Source organism: Emydura macquarii, unplaced genomic scaffold, assembly GCF_026122565.2.
Source record: "Emydura macquarii macquarii isolate MOO-44397 ecotype Brisbane River unplaced genomic scaffold, CSIRO-AGI_Emac_v2 contig_3220, whole genome shotgun sequence".
NCBI lineage: Eukaryota > Metazoa > Chordata > Testudines > Chelidae > Emydura > Emydura macquarii.
The window spans coordinates 2,552,891-2,570,844 of NW_027133357.1; the positions used below are offsets into that span (position 1 = coordinate 2,552,891).

The window sequence follows — 17,954 nt, forward strand, 5'->3', positions numbered from 1 at the left end:
CCCTGAAGCTGCCTATCACCCAGGTCCCCCCACCTGTGTAATACCAGCGCCCCCCCTCACCACTCTCCTGGCCTGGGTGCTGTTGGCTACGATGCTTCCCTGGGTGTTCTGGGCCTGCCCGTACTAAAATCCAGAGCTGTGTGTTCCTGCTGGAGGTCTGGCCAGGCAAAAGGCTGCTGGGAGACGGCAGGGGAGGGTGGCTCTATTAGGGGTACGTCTGAGCTCCCTGATCGGGACCCGAGTCCGTGTCTGAGCTCAGCGCAGCCCTGGTGCCACGCCGGGGCAGGGGCCAAGGCAGCGCTGTCCTGTGGCTAGGGGACGGAGGGGATCATCAGGGATGTCAGGAGCTGGCGGCCATGCAAAGGGGTGGGAGAGCTACCCGAGCTCTGGGCTCCCTCCAGGCCCTGCTGATTTTGTGGCAGGGGCGGGAGAGAGGAAGGGAGAGGGCCCAGGGCCTCACCAGCGTCTGAATCATCTGGTAGCGGCTCATCCGCATGGTGTAAACCGTATTGAACACGTCCACCACCTTCTCCTGCTTCAGCTGCTGCAGCAGCCGGTCCAGGGTGATGAAGGTGCCGCTGCGGCCCACTCCTGCACTGCAACCGCACACACAGCAAGGGATTAACATGGGCAGGTCTCCCTCCAGCCCTCCAATTCCTCTGCCCGCCAGCAGGCACCAGCCCCAGTGGGTGGAGCGAGGAGATGGCCATCAGCCTCCAGTACGGACTCCTGTCCTTGAGGAGTTGGGGGGTTGTGGGGCCAGGGAGTTGTCCTGGGCTGGGGCAGTGGGGGTTGTGGGTCTGGGGAACTGCAGGGGTTGTGCGGTTGGGGAGCTGTCCTGTGGGGAGCTGTGGGTGTTGTGGGGCTGGAAAGCAGTCCGGGGGCCGGGCGGAGGGGGAAGCTGTGGGGTTGAGGAGCTGTCCTAAGCGGTTGTGGGGCTGGCCCCAGAGCTGTGCTTGGGGAAGCATCTCCATGGTCTCCAGCACTTGTGGGGATAGGGCAGGAGTAGTGCCCCCCACTCACTGTCAGCTGGGAGCCACCTTCCCATCCGGTCCCGTCCCCAGGGCTCTCACCACCCCAGGGCTCCAGCCCCCACATACAAGGAGGGGCCCAATCTCTCGGGGCACCTCCCATCTCAGGGACAGATGCCCCTTCCCCGACAGCCCATGCCTGGCAGAGCTAAGGCAGACTGGGTCTTACCTGCAGTGCACCAAAGTTGGCCCAGAACCCTTTGCCGCCTGCACATGCTCTCGCACCAGCTCCACGAAGGTGATCAGCGAAGCCGTGGACTCAGGAATGCTGTGGTCGGGCCAGGCGATGTAGTGCAGGTGGGTCACGTGTCTCTCCACCCGTTGGTCCTCCTGTCACAGACGGCGACTGGGCGTTAGTGCGCGGCCGCAGCGGGGCTATGCCTGGGGAACGTTCCCAGTCTTTTCTGGAGCCCAGGCTCTGTCCGCTGCAGCTCCAGGCGTTACCTCCAAGAGCCGGACTCGGCTACCACAACTTGGAGAGACTGATGCTGGGGCTGTGTCTCTGGGCATCGGAGACCCTCAGCCGGCCCTGGGGATCTGGGAACCCCAGACACTCCCCGGCCAGCCCCAGGTGTCACTTACGTCAGCACTGGGCACTCATGCAAACACAGCTGCTGCATGGAGACGGTGAGCTCTGAGCGATCAGGTGACTAGGCACCTGCTGTGCTCTGTTCAGGGCCTTTTCCCTCGCCCATCTCGATGGCACACGACTGCATGGGCAGGCTGCACCACTTGGCTCTGCCAACACGATGCCATCCTGCCCTGCCCAGCCCTGGGGAAGCCTCCCGGGAGGTGGCCTGGATACCAGCTGGTGGGGGCCCATCTACGCGTGCAGTTAGTGCTGCGCTGCCTTCGAGGTGATTGAGGAGCTGGAAACAAACAACCCTACGAGACGCACAACACCCTGTGATGGGGATGGGCAGGCAGGGCAGGGGTGGTTGTGAATGGGAGGGGGATGAAATGCCCGTGAGCCCATGGGCTGCCTGCCCTGATAGCTGAGGGTCATTGACAACCCGCAAGATGAGTCCAGGTGCGGACGGACCCGTTTCCCTCATGGCCTCGTTAGAGCCCCGCTGCCCAGGGACGAAAGAGCAGGACGCCTCCCCCAGGCACGGCGGCAATGTCTGTGTGACACCCCATGCCGGTGCCCTCGGCAGGGGCCTGAGCCAGGCTCCTCTCGGCCGCTCACTCACGTGCCAGAGCTTGAACGTGCGCGTGGTCCACTCGTCAGAGCTGCTCTGGGAGAGCAGATGAACCTGGAGGGGTCCGTAGGAGACCGGAGACGATTCCGAAGGCCAGTAGTGATCACACAGCACCTAGAGGCAAGGCAGGGCGTGGGGACAGGGAGAGAGACCGGTGCCCACAGAAGAGAGCTGCAGCCACTGGAGAGAGGGGCCCAGCTGAAACCCTGGGGCTCAGCATGCTCCAACTCCGAGCTGGCCCTTGGGCCACGTCTCCTCTTCCGCTGGGGGAGCAAAATCTGTGCACGGAGGGAAACGCTAGAGATGGGCAGCCCGGGTTAGTGGCCATAGAAGCTAGTAACACAGCAGCAGAGGCAGGCGGCTTGGCTGCTACTCCCCACTGTGTGTCTTTGGGCAGCTCGCTTTCCCTCACTGTGCCTCAGTTTCCTCTTCAGTGTCCTCCATGCCGAGGGGCCAGTAGAGGTCATTAGCACGCATGCACGGTGCTCGTCTCACAGCTAAGTTATTTGTCTGCCCCTAGATATTAGAGTAATGGCCACTAGAAATACCTGGTGGAGACAGACATAGCCTGGCCGGGTGCCCACACATCCAGCACTGTCCCCCCCCTATCCCCGCTGTTACATTTCCGGGCCCGGAGCACGTCCAGCCAGGCTCCGCACGGCTGCATTAATAGAGCTGCACTTGCATCTGGCTGCAGGTCAGGCCCCTCCTAGCACGAGCAGCGTAAGCCCGACGCCAGCCCTACCCGTCCGTTCTCCATGCCCACAGTCAGCATGACGATCGTGCAGACGCTCTGCTCCCAGACCAGCCTCCAGAAATCCTCAATGGTTTTCTTCAGTGGCCCCTGCGTGACAATGAACTCCTGCGGGGAGGTGTAGCCCTGAGGCAGAGACCAGAGAGCCAGAGTCAGCCCTTGCCAGAAGCTGTTAGACCCCAGATTTGGGGCGAGTCAATGACCTGCCCGGTCCCTCCAGGAGAGGGCCAGGTGCCCATTGACCTCAGCACTGGAGCCGAGACTGGCAGATGGCAGCAGGGGGCTATTACAGGATGCCCTGGAAAAGTGTGTTTTCCCCTTGCGTGCCCAGTAAATCACTGGCGTGAGAGAGATTGACACCCCTCAACCCCTGCAGTTCGACCCTGCGCGGAGAAGTGTCTGACGCCGGTGGGGCTCCGAGGGTTCTTGCACCTCTCTCCAAAGCAGCTGCTGCGGAGACGACTAGATGGACCCTGGTTCTGATCCAGTCTGGCCGTTCCTACGTTTACTGTCTTGGACACACGCATGCAACACCCATACATGGGCACACACACTCCCAGGCACGCTGGGTGCCCCCTGGCCATTACCTGGATGGGGACTGAGGGGGCCAGGTCCAGCATCAGTCAAGTGCAGCTGTACAGATTAGGAGGAGAAAGAGGAGACAGACAGATCAGGCAGTAAATCTAGAGAGGCGGAGAGTGAGATGGTCCTCAAATGGCAGAGCAGCAGTTGTGAGCACACCCCCATGCACACACGTGAACACACACTCCCTCAGCCTAGCACAGACCCTACAGCACAGCAGGCCCTGCTGCTCCAGCCCCCCGTCTCCAACACTTTCCAACGCCAGCCGGTGCCTGCTCCAACGCCATCTGCCAGCCAGCCCCAGATGTTAATGGGACTGATGCCCGCTTGTGACTCAGTAACTCCGAGCACCCATTGGGGTTGCCCTCTGCATATGCCAGCCATGCCCCTCCCTCGTGTGCGGGAGTTCCCGGGAGGCTCTGACAAGGAGGCGTGCCAGCACTCACGGGGATGAAGTTGGCGTTGATGTAGTCGGAGTGGGGCTCCTCTCCCAGCTGGCTCAGCTTGACTCTTGAGTGATCGTCTGCAAGAAACCGAACAGCGATTGCTCTCTGGGCTGCATCTTGCCAAGCCAGACCCCAGTCCCCCAGGGTTGCTCAGGAGCCGTATGCACGGCTCCTTGTTGGGTCCTCCTCCTTTTCCGGCTGACAAGGCAGACAATAGCAGGCAAGAGCCAATCCTAGGCCCCTTTGGCGTACACCCGTTGTGCCTCTTGGCCTCTATCCTGCTCCACCCGGGAGGATCTACCAGGCCTGTGGGTTGGGTTAGGCTCTTTCCACCCAGGTCCCTTGGCCTGTCCTTGAAAGCTGATCTGTATTTTGGAGAACATTGCAGATCACACCGGCCCAGGCCAGGGTCCTAGCCAGCCCCACCCCTTTTCTGTCCATCATGCTCCATGCAGTGCTCCTGGGCGCCTGCTCGGTGTCTGGTGTGAGATGGCCAGTACTGCCGAGATGCTACGAAGGGGCCATCACACCTTTCAAGAGGCAGATCACGCCCAGCAAGAAGCGGGGAGGAGAACCACCTCCACAGGGGCCATTCTGGTTCAAGTGCCTGAAAAAGGATGCCCCAGAGGTTGCTGTATCTCACTGGCTCATGGGGGAAGCTGGGCTCACGCGTAACGTTCGGCTGTAGAAGCAACAGAGCCAGTATGTGGCGGTGCACTCAGCAATCCCCAACAGGCTCAGGAAGAGCTCCTGGCCTGACCCAGCCTCTCCCAGGATGTGGGGTGAGCCAGGGGAAGAGCACAAGGGGAAGGAGGGAGCCATAGGGGCCAGACCCCGGAACTTACAGGGCAGCACGTGGGGATATCTGTTCTTGGAGACGTTGGCAGGAAGCTCTGCTTCCACCTTAGGCTGCTCCTTCCCTATCTCCTTCAGCTCCTGCAGGACACAAGGAGAAACCCAGTGATGCCTCCCTGAGACAGATGGGCTGGGGGGGGGAGAGGGCAGGGTGGGAGGCACTCCACAGCCCCAGCTTGCCACACACGGCCAAAGGGTCTCCATGGCATTTGGAGAGGCAGAGATCATTTGGCCTCCTGGGGCTAGGTTCTGCTTTCACAGTGACATCGATCAGGAGCAGCCCCATAAGTCAAGGGGGCTTCCCCCGGGTTCAGCCAGGGAAGGGAGAGTGGAGCGCCAGGCCAAAGGCCCACTCAGGCGGGCTTGGCAGCAAACCTCCCCAGCTCCTGGGACGCCCGCCAGAGGGCAGCCGTGATCAGATCTTCCCGCAAAAGTGCCCCAGCACATGTGACTTTATGCTCCAGACGTGGGGGCAGGAGGGCTGGGGGTGTGGCAGCACCCTCTGGTTTGAAATGGGTTCCATCCTAGGCAGGTTTTGCAGTTTTGTTCACTGGCTTTCAGCTCCCCCGCACTAAAAATCATTCCAACACCACTGCTCGGGGGCGGCACAGGTAACAACGGCAGCGTAGACGCGGCCACACAGGATAGCGACCCGCACATACATCCACAGTCCCCAGCAGGGTTGTACTTTGCTTGCCAGCCCGTGCCACCACAACTTCACTACTATAGTTACCTCTGCTAGCTAGATTACAGCTGGGACGGGCATGCCAACCCACGCGACAACCAGACCTCCACTTGCAGTGGAGACGTACCCTGAGTGTGACTTACCAAGTGGGCAGGGGTGAGGAGAGGAGCGGGAACCAAAAATGACAGGAGGGTGCAGGATACACCCCTCGCTTTGAGAGACCCCGCCCTTATGCACACCTGGTAGCCGCTTTTCTTGCTACGCCCCCTCCCCACACTCTTTGAGGAGCAATAGTACCCAGTGAACGCAAAACCGCTCTGTTATTTCAGCCCCGACACCCACGTGTCATTGACGGCATGTCGATGCTGCAATCGTCCCTAGGAGCACGATCTCCTTGTGGGCAACGCTCACCTCAAACTCCTGGAAGAAGCCGTGGTTGGCGTTTGCCGTCTTCGCCTCGTAATACTGCTTGAAGTTCTGTATGGGGATCGGCCGGTGGACGTTTCTGCAGGAAATAAAATTGTGCCCTTGGAGATGGGAGACCAAGCAGCGCCGGAGTTCATGACCATGCAGCCCACAAGACACCTCGAAGAGGAATTATTTCAGGGAAGTCCTACGGCCTGTGTTACGCAGGAGGTCAGTCCAGATGATCACAGCTCCCTTCTGGCCTTGGAATCTCTGAACCCCAAACCTAATGACCTGTGACCCCTCGATCCCCTGTGCTGTCTCACACTGGGACGGTTCTAAAGGCATGTCCCGCCTGTGGAGATGACTCCGCAGAGCGCTGTCAGTCAGGCTGCCCGCCTCGTGTGGCAGTGGTTCCTCCTACCCCGTAGGCTGGAGACCTGGAAGGACGTTTGCTCCCCAACCAGTACTGCCAGCTAACGGGGATTCTCTTTTAGTCCATGAAGGGGACTGGCCTTCACTCCATTAGTGCGCCGGTCGGCAAGCACTGGCTGCATTTCAGGGCAATGAATGCCATGAAGGAACCGTGCTACGTGGGAATCTGCCCAGAGGAGGCGGGGACATTGCATTACAGCTACCAGTGACTTAGCTAACAAAGGATTAGCAGGTCAGTGGCATGGCAGCTGCTGGCACTTTAAAAAGAGACCCAAAAGATGGGAGTGGCAGGAGCCTGGATTCTGGAGCAGTCTAGAGCCACGCTCCCGTCATGATCTGTTGTGGAGAGCCAGCAGGGTCTACCTTGGCTAGGCCAGGAGACAGCCCGAGTCCCAGGCACCCGCCCATCCCTGCCGGAGAGCGTCCGGCTTCAAGAGCAGCACACTCACCTCAAGCTGTACGTGGCCATTTCTTGCGGTAAGTTCCTCATCTTGGTTCTGAAAGCAAAGCGCAGGGGATGTCACTTGTCCCAGCAGCACAGCGGCTGGGGCCAAGCACATTGTTTAGCATCAGGGTCTGTGAGCAGTGCACGGCTCCATCCTCATTACACAGATGTCTTGGTGAACTTTTCGGGGTGGATTCATCACGCCCAACGTCTGACACTTGCTATTCTGAACCTGACTCACGCCTGAGTCTTGACATACATCTGCTATGGGTCAGCTCCTGGTTTGGTTAAAGCCCATTGTAATGTCTTCTCTGTGGGTTTAGCAGCAGCTCTTCTTACCGGTTCCCAGACCCATCCCGTATCTTATCCCTTGGAAGACGGGCCTCCCTTACCTTTTTGTTCTGACCCGCTTCCAGTAGACCCATCCGAAAATCACTGCAACTGTCAGGAGAAAGCCCGCAACAATTCCTGCCACGATTGGCACTGTAACAGGACTGGGGTCTGCGCCAGCTCCAGCCGCTGAAGACAAAGACCAGGGGGATTCTCTGCATTTACACTGTGCGTTCCAAAGGATCCCAGCATGCTCCACAAACTGACCCAGACACTCCAGCTGTGGCTGGGATTCCTTCAGCTGAGATTTGCCCACCCCCTCTTCACAACCAGAATTGTCAGAGGTTGGGATCACAGGGGAAGGATGACCCCGTGGTTAGGGCACTAACCGAAGACTTGGGAGACCTGGATTCAAGTCCTGGCCCTGCCACTGACTTCCTGTGTAGCCAAGGGGCAAATCCCTTAGCTGCTCTGTGCCTCAGTTTCCCATGTGTAGAATGGGGTTGATAGCCCTGCCCTGCCTTACAAGGGGATGTGAGACTAAACACAGTAAAGGTTGTGAAGCGCTTTGAGATCCACTGATGAAAAGCGAGAGCGAGGTACTATTATTAAATGTAATTGACACTTAAAAGGATCCTTTCTGAGCTTCTCTGCCCTGCTCTTAGCAGCAATTAATGAACTCCCCTTCCAGAGACCGCTAGAGGGGATAGCTAGCCAAACCAGCATGAGTAACTGCAGCTCCCACTAATGCAAAGTGCAGACAGACTCTGCCTTACCTGAAAACGCCGTGAAGGACACAGAAGGATTCACCAGGTCATATTTGGTGAAAGCAGCAATGCTGAACCTATGGCAAAGCCAAGACCAGAGGTTAGTCCCAGCCGCTCAGAGGAAACAGCATCGGAATGACCAGGCCACTTGATTTCCATCCCCGTATAGAAAGAATGCGGCACTGGGAAGATGGAAACCAATAATGAGATGGTGCCTGTCTGGGCCAGCTAGGGAGATGGGTTCCAGGAAGGCAGCACGGCCTGCTCTGAGTGTATCACACTCTGTACCTCAAAATAACTCCCTGGGTCCCCCATATTCACCATTCTGATTGTGGTATGTTTTGTATAAAGTCTGCCTTGCAAGGTTGAACATTACTATGCTGTTGAATTATGTGTGTTGCCATTGTAACCAAAGTTATGGAGTTTTGCTCTGTGTGTGTTACTGAAATATGTTGTGAGGTCAGGAGATGCTCACAGCCAACCTTTCAGTAGCAAAAAAGGAGCAACTAACACGGGCCAGACAGGCGTTGATGGCCCATCAAGAAGAATCCACTCTCCTAGACTCCTCAGAGAGAGCACATACATGATGGGGGCTGCCTAACCCCCATGTCACAACAAGGATCTTTCTAGCACCTGGAGAGAAAGTATAAATGATGGTTGATGACATCACCACCTGCCCTCCCTTCTCCCCCATCTCAACACCTGGAAGATCATTTGGAAGACAAAGACTTTGAACTGGGGAGATTGGTCCCAGGCTGAGAAGGAAATTCCGCCTGTGTAATAAGAACTGTGAATTGCCTGAAACATCCAGTGGGTTGAGAAACTGCTTGAATCAAATCTTGCTTAGTCGCAGAATTTAGACTGCGATTTTATTTTTATTTCTTACGTAACCAACTTTCAGCTCTATGCCTACTACTTATAATCACTTAAAATCTGGCTTTCTGTAGTTAATAAATCAGTTTTATATTTTACCTAAACCAGTGTGGTTTTGCTTGAAGTGCTTAGAGAATCTCAGCTCAGGTTAACAAGGGCTGTTGCACATCCACTACCCTTTGTTGGAGTGGTGAACTAATTCATGAGCTTGCACTGTCCAAGGGAGTCTTGAGCAGTGTAAGATGGTATATTTCTGGGGTGCAAGGCTGGGGGCTGGGGTGATTGGCTGGTGCCTCTCTCTATAATTCATGAGTGGCTCAGAGAGCATTCATGCCATTTAGCTGGGTGTGGGTCTCCATTTGCTGGTGGCTGAGTGATCACACCTGGAGGGGTTAGCTGCTTGTCACTGGCATAGCTTTGTGAGACAGCCCCAGCTGGAGAGTTAAGGGGTCCCCCAGTTCCAAGCTGTACCCTGGGATCCCGTCACAGAGTGGGAGCTGGGTTTTGATATTTTCCCATCAGGAAAATCTGGTTTTCCTGTGGGAAATTTTGAAATATGGGAGGGAGAGGAAAGTTTCTGGACATTTGTACGTTTCCCAGCCTTTTCCTCAAAGCACTGCCCAGTGCAGCCATTGTGGTCCCACTGAAGCCCCTTGGCATATGTGTTTGGGGTGCAAAGGGAGCTGCAGCTTTGTTCTCACCAAACTGCTGTATTCTCTTTACCTCTCCAGCCCCCCATCTGCCAGCATCTGCCAGAGTAGGGGGCCCCTCCTGCGCTCACCTGTACTGAGTGTTTTCCTTCAGCTTCCCATTGCAGATCTCCCGGGACTGGCCACATTCCTCCGTTCCCACCGGCACCGACCAGGTTTTGGGAGCGCTCCTCTTGTCCGGATGGAAAGGATTGGGGAGCAGCACAGCCACGTAGGAGTCCTCCTGCCCGTAATAGTGATCGTACCAGGTGCTGGACATGATTTCCTGGGTGGGCCTCAGCACTGGAGTTAAAGACACAAACGTATCAGCAGCAGCTCCCATGAGGTCTGTGCACCCCGGGTCTCAGCCGAGCCGCCGCAGGCAGGAGGCGGGCACTCACACGACACGTTGGTGGTGACGATGACGGCGTAGTACTCAATCCGGCCGTGCTCCTCGCTGAACGTGTCGGGGGAGATGACCACTCTAGAGCCAGGCTCGAACTGCATGACATCTGCTCGCACCGGCGGAGGCAGGACTGAAATGGAAACCCAGCAGGGCCCGGTCGTGAGCAATGGCGCCGCACAGCCCCCACACAGCAGCTTCACTACAAACCATCCCGAGCCACAGTCCTCTCTTGGCGTTCAGGGGCTTGGATCTCTGGAATCAGGCCCTATATCTAACCTGCAAACCCAACATGGCAGCTCTTCCAAGGGGCCGTGGAGAGACCTCAGGTCAGGGGAAGACCTACCTTCCTCTGATGTGTTGCAGACCAGAGTCACGGCCTGGCTTCTCAGCCCGTTCCTGCCCACCGCGCTCACGCTGACTCGGTATGAAGAGCCTGGCTCCAAACCCTCCAGGCTGGCGTGACTCCCGGGAGTGATCACACAAGCCTCAGCCTGGGGGGGGCCCCCGGACAGCCTCCCTGCCACCAACTCGCAGGCCTCCACATCGCCAGGGGGCAAGGTCCAGTTCAGGGAAAAGCCCGTTGAGTCCGGCTGGCACCGCAGATCCTCCACTGGGTCAGGCGCTGAGAAAGGAGACACCTTGAGCTAGGCAGACCCTTAGCTCACCAGAGCGCACAGGGGGCTGGGGGTATGTCCAGCCTGAACCATGCCATGTGCCCCACGGCAGTTACATGCCTGCACAGGGCAAAGGCACAAAGCTGGATACCTGGGCCTCGGGGCCACCGGCTTGGCGGCCCAGGGATGGAGTGGCTGGGCCAGGGTCTATGTAGGAGGCCGAGGGATGATGAGGCTGGACCAGGGCTGGGGACCACAGGGGAGGCCAAGGGACAGTGAGGCTGGGGTGGGGGCCCACGCAAGAGGCCAGGAGCTGGCATGGCTGCATCCAGGGCCTGCATGGGATGACCAGGCCAAGGAAGACTCTCTGTGGAATCAGGTTTATTCCACAGGATGTCAGCCCACAGTGGGGCATCTCTGGGGCAGGGCACGGCATGGCTCCAGGGGTCAATGAACTGTCACAGATGGGCTGTGTCTTGGGCCTTCACTGGTCACTGAGCCTAGCCCTTTCTCAGCCACCTGTAGCAGTTCAGCCAGAGGCCCCAGCAGCAGATCCCCATGATAGAAGAAGGCTCTCCTGGTTGTGCCCAGGCCCGCTGTTCAGAAGACCTCCTTCCAGTCACTAGCTCACGCCCTTGCTGCCCTGCACACACCCACTGCACTTCCCAGTCCCTGCCACCTCCCGCCCAGTGCAAGCCCATACCCACCTATTGGCACCACCAAGATGCCAGTACTGCTCCAGTAAGGCCCAGCCACGCAGCTCAGGGAAAGCGAGTAATTTCTGCCCGGGACCAGCCCCTGGAAAAAATGCTGCACTTGCCCCCCAGCGAGGGTATGCCTCCGTGGTAGCGTGTTGTTCTCGGGATCTCGCAGCCACAGCTGGCAATAATCCTGCTGGCTAGCGGCGCGTCCCCAGGACACGGACAGCACCGTGCGGCTCTCCCCGGTCACTGCAGAGAGATTCGCTGGAACCAGGGGGGCTACGTTATAAAAACAATCCAACGGGGGGGAGAGTCATTGCCTGAGTCTGCCACACTGAGCCCCCCACCCCAAGACAATACAGGCAGGGGATGGGAAACGATCATGATATTCTTCATTTAAAGTAGATCTTTTATTTCCATGCTGCTTCCCATTTTATGGTCTCAGATTACCCATGGGGACAGTTTTTGACTCATCTCTTTAATTAGTTTCCTAACTCTTAGCAGAATTTTAGATTTTACCTACGAGATTTTTTTCTTTCTAGGAAGTGTCACACTTTAAACTCTCAGCTCTGCTGCAAAAACCAGCTCCCGTGAACATCCTGAGCTAGAACAAAAGCAACCTTGGTAAGCAAATAGCCCCGGCTACATTTCCAACCAGCATCACCTTCCAAGACAGTGAATTTCCATGAGCCAAGAAAGCTGAAATGCTTTGAGCAGGCAACGCTCCTCCATCAGCCTTTGGAAGATGTAATGGGCTTAGTACAAGAAAACCACGGGCTTAATCAGCAGCAAGGGAGATTTAGGTTAGATAGTAGGGAAAACTTTCTACCTCTAAGAGTCGTTAAGCCTTCCAACAGAGGTTGTAGAATCCCCGTCACTGGAGATTTTTAAGACCAGGCTAGACAAATACCTGTCAGGGATGGTCTAGGTTTACTTGGTCCTGCCTCAGTGCAGGGGGGCTGGACTTGATGACTTTCCGAGGTCTCTTCCAGCCCGATATTTCTATGATTCTCTGACTGGAAGCCAAAGGTTCAGCAGCTGGGAGGTATAATTCCCAGCGCAGATAGATGTACACGCACTAGCTTCGCTTCAGCTAGCATGCTAAAAATAGCAGCATGGCTGCAGTGGCACGGGCAGTGGGACAGGTATAATCCCGCCTGCCCCCTGGGTATGCGCTCAGTTTGCTAGCCAGAGCCACTGCCTGTGCCGCCATGGCTCACTACCTCCTGAGCTGCGAATGCAACCTCCGGCTGCAGTGCAGACACAGCTCAAAAGGCCTTGTGTTCCTAACCCACTTACAGGCTTTCAAAGATCCTACCTGCAGGTGCCTAGATATAGTCTCAGGACCCTAACATTCAGCTGTTCTGGAACAGACTGGCCTGGCTGTAGAAAAAAAGTTCACAATAGCTTTGGGAATGCATTGAAAGGCTATCCTGCTTTTCATTAACACCGAAGGCATTTTTTGTTTTGAAGGAGCAAACAGTTGATGGCCCTAAGGGGAAAGATTGAAACAAAGACAAAGTTTTAGCCCTGGGGCCGGATGCTCCAATCTCTTTTGGAATCTCGCTCAGGTCTTGGCCTCAATGACATCTTGCAGGCGTGCGCTACGGGCCTTTGGCTGAAACGGCCCGTCCCTGGCTGGGCCAGGAGCAATGGCTTTGGGGCTTCATTGTTATGATTAAAAGCCCTTGCTGCAGTCCAGTGGAGAAGGTGGGAACCCAGGATGCCTGGCCAAAGACAGGAACCCTGGTCTCCAGGTTCTCCTGGCCAGGACTTTGGGGTCCTCAGAAGTCGCCGGCTCTCCCTTGGCTTCCTAAACCAAAGAGCACAAACCCATCTCCTCCAGGGTTCCTGCAGCCCACAAGCTGTCAGGCTGCAGCAGTAGTTATTTCCCAGCCCCAGCCTACCGCTCTAGTCACTGTCCAGCAGTATCCCAGGCCATCCCAACGCCCCCACTACAAGCACCGAGTGTGCATAACTCCGCCCGGCTCGGCGTAGTATCTCACGCACAAACTCCCACCACTCACTTGTCCAGTCACTGATGTTCCCGGCAGATGTCCTGTAGGGCCCAGCCGTGGAGACGACCTCCAGCAAATACTTGTGTCCTGCAGCCAGGCCTGAGAAGGTGAACTTGTGGGCATCCTTCCCAACAGATGTGTTTGCTGCCACGGTGCCCGATCGCACGTGGTACAGGGTCAGCGTGTAGCCGTCTTGCTCTCCGGCGGCTGCACCCCAGGAGGCGCTCAGCCTGTCGGGGCGCCCTTGGTTTGTCAGATACACATTAGTGGGTGCCAAAGGGTCTGGGGAAACACCAGGAGAGACAATGAAAGCCACATGCATTGGTGGGGGTTTGCCAACCTCCCGCGCCTGGCTCCGTATGTGGCTAACTGTATGTGACTTTAACTGCCGTCTTCGCTAGTGTCCCGCCTCGGGTCCGTGCGGAGATATGATGCTTCCATGTCCCATGGGAGACGTACAAAGGCAGCCGTGACCTTTACAGATGTAAACCCAGGGGGCTGAGCTTACAGCTGTTCACAGCTGTCTCTGCACAGCAATGGACTGCGCCCTTTGGCACTGCCCTGTGTAGGGGCTGGGGGAGCTGCACCACCCTAAGATGCCCAGGAAAGGATTGTACCTCACTTACAACACACCCAGACCCTCTCCCGTTCGCAGGAGGGAGTACGCTGCCGTCCCCTCACTGCATCCAGCCAGCTCTGCTAGGGATGCGGCCCCAGACCATCCCTGCCCACCTCCTACAGGCTCCCAGACAGTGGTAATGGGTGCCCCACAAACCTGGAGCCCAATCCAAGAGGATTTAACACAGCTGTACTGGGCAGCGGGCAGTGAGGTTCGCTCTCCCTTATCATCCTGTGCTGTTAGATCTGGCCATGTGTAGCCCAGGGCATCCACTGATTGCCCTTTACTGCCAAACGGGCAGCAAAATCCCCGGGGTGCCTCCACCACCAAGAAATCGGCTGTGTGCTCAGCTCTGAGCACAGACGCCAACGCCACCCAGCACCAGCACAAAGAGCCCCACACACCCGGGATCCAGAGGCCTGCGAAGACTTAGCCCACAAATCAACACAGATGAAGTGTGAAGTCCCCAGGTCCATGAGGCCCCTAAGGCATTGTGGGGAGCAGCAGCAAGCCGGCGAAAGTGCACAACCGGGTCAGCTCTGGGCGCCCAAGATGGCACTGCCTGGCAGAGGAGACTCGGGACGCAGCAGGGTGAGAGGGACAAGTGGAGCTGATTTTGTGTCTCTCTCAGCAGGGGTAATTCTGTCTGGGGTCTCGAGCTCCTTTTAAGATGATTATGAGTAAAATGTTCATAAACACCCAGGTGATTTAGGAGCCTAAGTCCCAGTGAGTCTTGGGCCCTTCAGTCACATTTTACCCTAAAACTTCCCTGGTCTCCTCTCAGCACATTTGGAAATGGCCATGGTTCTATTAGCAAGAACCAGATCCTTCCCAATCGTCCCAATAAGGTTTTACTCAAAGACGGGACAAACAGGCATCAGGGGTCTCCTGTCCATTTCGTCTCAAGGAATCCCAGATCGATTAGCGCAGTTTATAAGTATAAAGAGACTTTTCTCTAATGACCAGTCCACCACACTCTGCCTGGGAGCTGAGAATCAAGCTGGTCTGTTTCCTCCATGAACATCATCCTCTGTAACTCAGATCCAGGCGGGGAGAGTTATAGGTATAATCTGCAGCTGAAACATACTCTTGTATACTCATCAACTGGCTCCTGGTTACTGGGGAGGAGGCATGAGATGGAAAGAACCCAGATTGACTCTCAGATCCCAGGCTGAGCAGGCAGAACTGGCGGTTAGGGGGGGAAAATTTACTTGTGAAACAGAGTGGATTTGATACAGAAATCAGTGAAAGACAATAACCCCGGGGCTCATCTTACAGAATCGATTTCCAAAGTAGACACAGGTTAGATCTGTCATGGCCACTAAGTATGAGGTCATAGCCCCAATCCTCCAGTGAGGCAGGTCTTGGTCTACTCAGCATGAATTCTGATGAGCAGATGCCCCAGGTTGCTAGGTTCATCTCCGGCTGCACTCAGCCATGTAGCCAAAGGGCATACAGTTTTGGTGACATCACAGGATCCTGGCCCTTTCCCACAGGGAACTGGGAACTCACTGATCAATGCCAGAGAATGTCTCTGGGGTTCAAAGCTCCCAGGGCAGTGAACTCACAGGTGCTTTGCTGACAGCTGCTGGGGAACCCGTATAAGGCTCGGATTGGCGTGGTATGAAAATCCTGCTACTCACATGTCCAGTCGCTGACATTTCCCGCGGACATCCCGTAGGGCCCAGCTGTGGCGCCCACCTCCAGCAGGTACTGGCTTCCTGGGGTCAGGTTCGCGAAGGTGAAATTGTGGGTGTCTTTCCCAACAGAGGCCCTTGCTGCCACGGTGCCCGATCCCGCGTGGTACACGGTCAACGTGTAGCCATCTCGGCCCCCTGCTGCTGCTCTCCAGGATGCGCTCAGACTGTTGGGGCGCCCCTGATTCGTCACGGATACGTTAGGGGGTGCCAGAGGATCTAGGGAAACACCAGATCTCACATCACAAAGGAGACAGAGCTGATGGGATCGTCAGCCTGACAGATGCTGCACAGCATAGCAGGTGCTTCCAGAGGGTATGGGGGGGGGCTTGCTATCACATGCTCCCTCCCTCCCTTCGCCCTCACTGACACACACTCCACAACTCTCCCTTCCCATCAGACTCCCCCCCCACCTCCCAGTCTGCACCATGCACTGTTGCTAGTTTACCATTTGCCCCTGTTGTGACAGCCTGTGACCCAAGAACTTCTTAATGCCGGCTGGCAAGAGGGCTACAGGAATCTCCCGACTCCGGTGTGCATATTCTGGATCACCAAAGACTGCCAGGTGAAGTCTTAAATTAAAGCCAATGTCATTGTGCCCATCAACATTACTGGGAAATGTCTGGACAGATGCTATGTAAGGAGTTATGGCTCTACTGAAAGTCTGGGTCCAGGGTTTAGTCACCAGCAAGGCGAATACCAGGCTGTCCATCAAACAGGGGGGAGAAGCATCTTTCTTCCTGTCAAGATGTGCATCGAGCATTGTAAGCTAACACAATGGGTGCCCATTTACAGATGAAATCAAATATTAACGAAGAGCTGTGAAAGCTCAGGAAAGGAGCACACTGGAAAAAACAAGCCATGGGAGGTTATCCTGTCTGGCAGTAAAGACAATGAATGGTGCGGGTATTTCTAGAAGGCAAAGACGACATCAGGCACCCTTCACTGAGGAAGAGAAAGGACAGCGCTTTTCGCTGCATGAAAGCAGGTTCTCAGCTGGTTTCGGCTGAAAACGTGGAAGAGAACTTTGGGTGGGTTAAGACTTCTTTAAACAGGAGGTTACCCTGGTAGTTAAGTTTAGTCTCTAGAAAGCGTGTTATGATTTTGTTGTATGCGTAACACTTATTTCCAACATTCTCACCCACGAGCACATGAATCTTGAGTCTCTGATCATCAACTTAGTCTTGTTTTCACTATAAATATACCTCAGTGCTGTGGTGCAGAGAGCTGATCCCGTGATGTGTGCAGTTCCTTTGGGAACAGCTCGCCGGGTAATTCGCTGAGTGTTCAGTGGCTCAGGGGATGGACACGCCAGGACCATGCCGAGGACTCGGGACTGGCGTGTGCCTGTCACTACCTGTACAGACAGAGCGAGGCCCGCCGAGTCCTGGCAGGCAGGGCTTGTGCTGCCAGTTGCAAGTGGTTTCCAGGAGCTGATCCACAGCAGGCACAGACATGGATGCCTCATGCTACGGGCACATGGTGGGCAGGTGACACGCAACCTTGCGTACGTCACATGGTCCCTTTCCCTCTCCTCGGTCCAAGTGAATCGCCCAACCCCAGGCCGGATCAGTCACTTCTCCCAGCCCCCACTTTCTCCAGGACTTCATGTGCAGGGCGCTGGGTAACATGCTGGCCCCTGACAGTTCTAGTGTTGCTGTGAGACATGCTCCAAACGCTCCCCAGGCTACTGCCTAGCCAGGTTAGCCACTTCCTGAGATAGTCAGCTGGCCTTTCTATCCCCCTAGGAGCATGCTGGACCAGGGGCCTCTCTGCTCAGCCTGTTCCCCAGCTGGACATTACAGCAGCCCGTTCACCGACCGTCACATTCACACTCCTTCCACGCTTCAGAGAAACCTTAGCACGGGTGTGAGCAGGCAGGTGTCCATGGGAACCTGTCAATGTGCAGAAGAGGATAACCCACCTCCCACCTCTCCTGAGCTGGTGACGTCACCGGCTGGCATCTGAGCACCTGCCAGCACTAGGCAGCATCCCAGGTGCTGTTCTACCGGGGCAAGGGCCTCACATTCCATTCTCAAGCAGCTCCCTCTTTGTGCCTCCCAAGAGGAAGCCCGAACCCCAGCACTCACAGGTCCAGTCGCTGACGTTGGCTGCTGGGGCCCTGTAAGGCCCGGCAATGGAGACGACCTCCAGAGTGTGCAGGTATCCTGGAGCCAGCTCTGTGAAGGTGAAATTGTGGGCATCTTCCCCAGCAGAGGCCTTCGCTGCCACAGCGCCCGATCCCGCATGGTACAGGGTCAGCAGATAGCCCTCTCGGCCCCCGGCAGCTGCTCCCCAGGAAGCGCTCAGCCTGTCGGGGCGCCCCTGGTTTGTCACACGCACGGTGAGAGGGGCCAGAGGGCCTGGGGATGAAACCAAACGCTTCAGGGTATAGGTCAC

The 17,954-nt window shown here is 56.4% G+C and overlaps 1 protein-coding gene across 1 annotated transcript in view; it reads right to left on the minus strand.

Annotated features, from left to right (window-relative positions):
- The window catches only part of LOC137142274 (receptor-type tyrosine-protein phosphatase V-like), a 49,490-nt gene that overhangs the window by 11,838 nt on the left and 19,698 nt on the right, over positions 1-17,954 (minus strand). Inside the window, exons 14-30 of the mRNA XM_067531538.1 lie at positions 17,645-17,917; positions 15,501-15,773; positions 13,248-13,520; positions 11,227-11,499; positions 10,249-10,527; positions 9,901-10,035; positions 9,592-9,802; positions 7,947-8,014; positions 7,233-7,359; positions 6,845-6,892; positions 5,967-6,060; positions 4,861-4,951; positions 4,016-4,092; positions 2,979-3,113; positions 2,225-2,347; positions 1,201-1,361; positions 461-596 (exon numbers count right to left, since the gene is read on the minus strand). Of these exons, the coding sequence (XP_067387639.1) occupies positions 461-596; positions 1,201-1,361; positions 2,225-2,347; positions 2,979-3,113; positions 4,016-4,092; positions 4,861-4,951; positions 5,967-6,060; positions 6,845-6,892; positions 7,233-7,359; positions 7,947-8,014; positions 9,592-9,802; positions 9,901-10,035; positions 10,249-10,527; positions 11,227-11,499; positions 13,248-13,520; positions 15,501-15,773; positions 17,645-17,917 (2,777 nt within the window). The remainder of the gene's footprint in view (positions 1-460; positions 597-1,200; positions 1,362-2,224; positions 2,348-2,978; positions 3,114-4,015; positions 4,093-4,860; positions 4,952-5,966; positions 6,061-6,844; positions 6,893-7,232; positions 7,360-7,946; positions 8,015-9,591; positions 9,803-9,900; positions 10,036-10,248; positions 10,528-11,226; positions 11,500-13,247; positions 13,521-15,500; positions 15,774-17,644; positions 17,918-17,954) is intronic.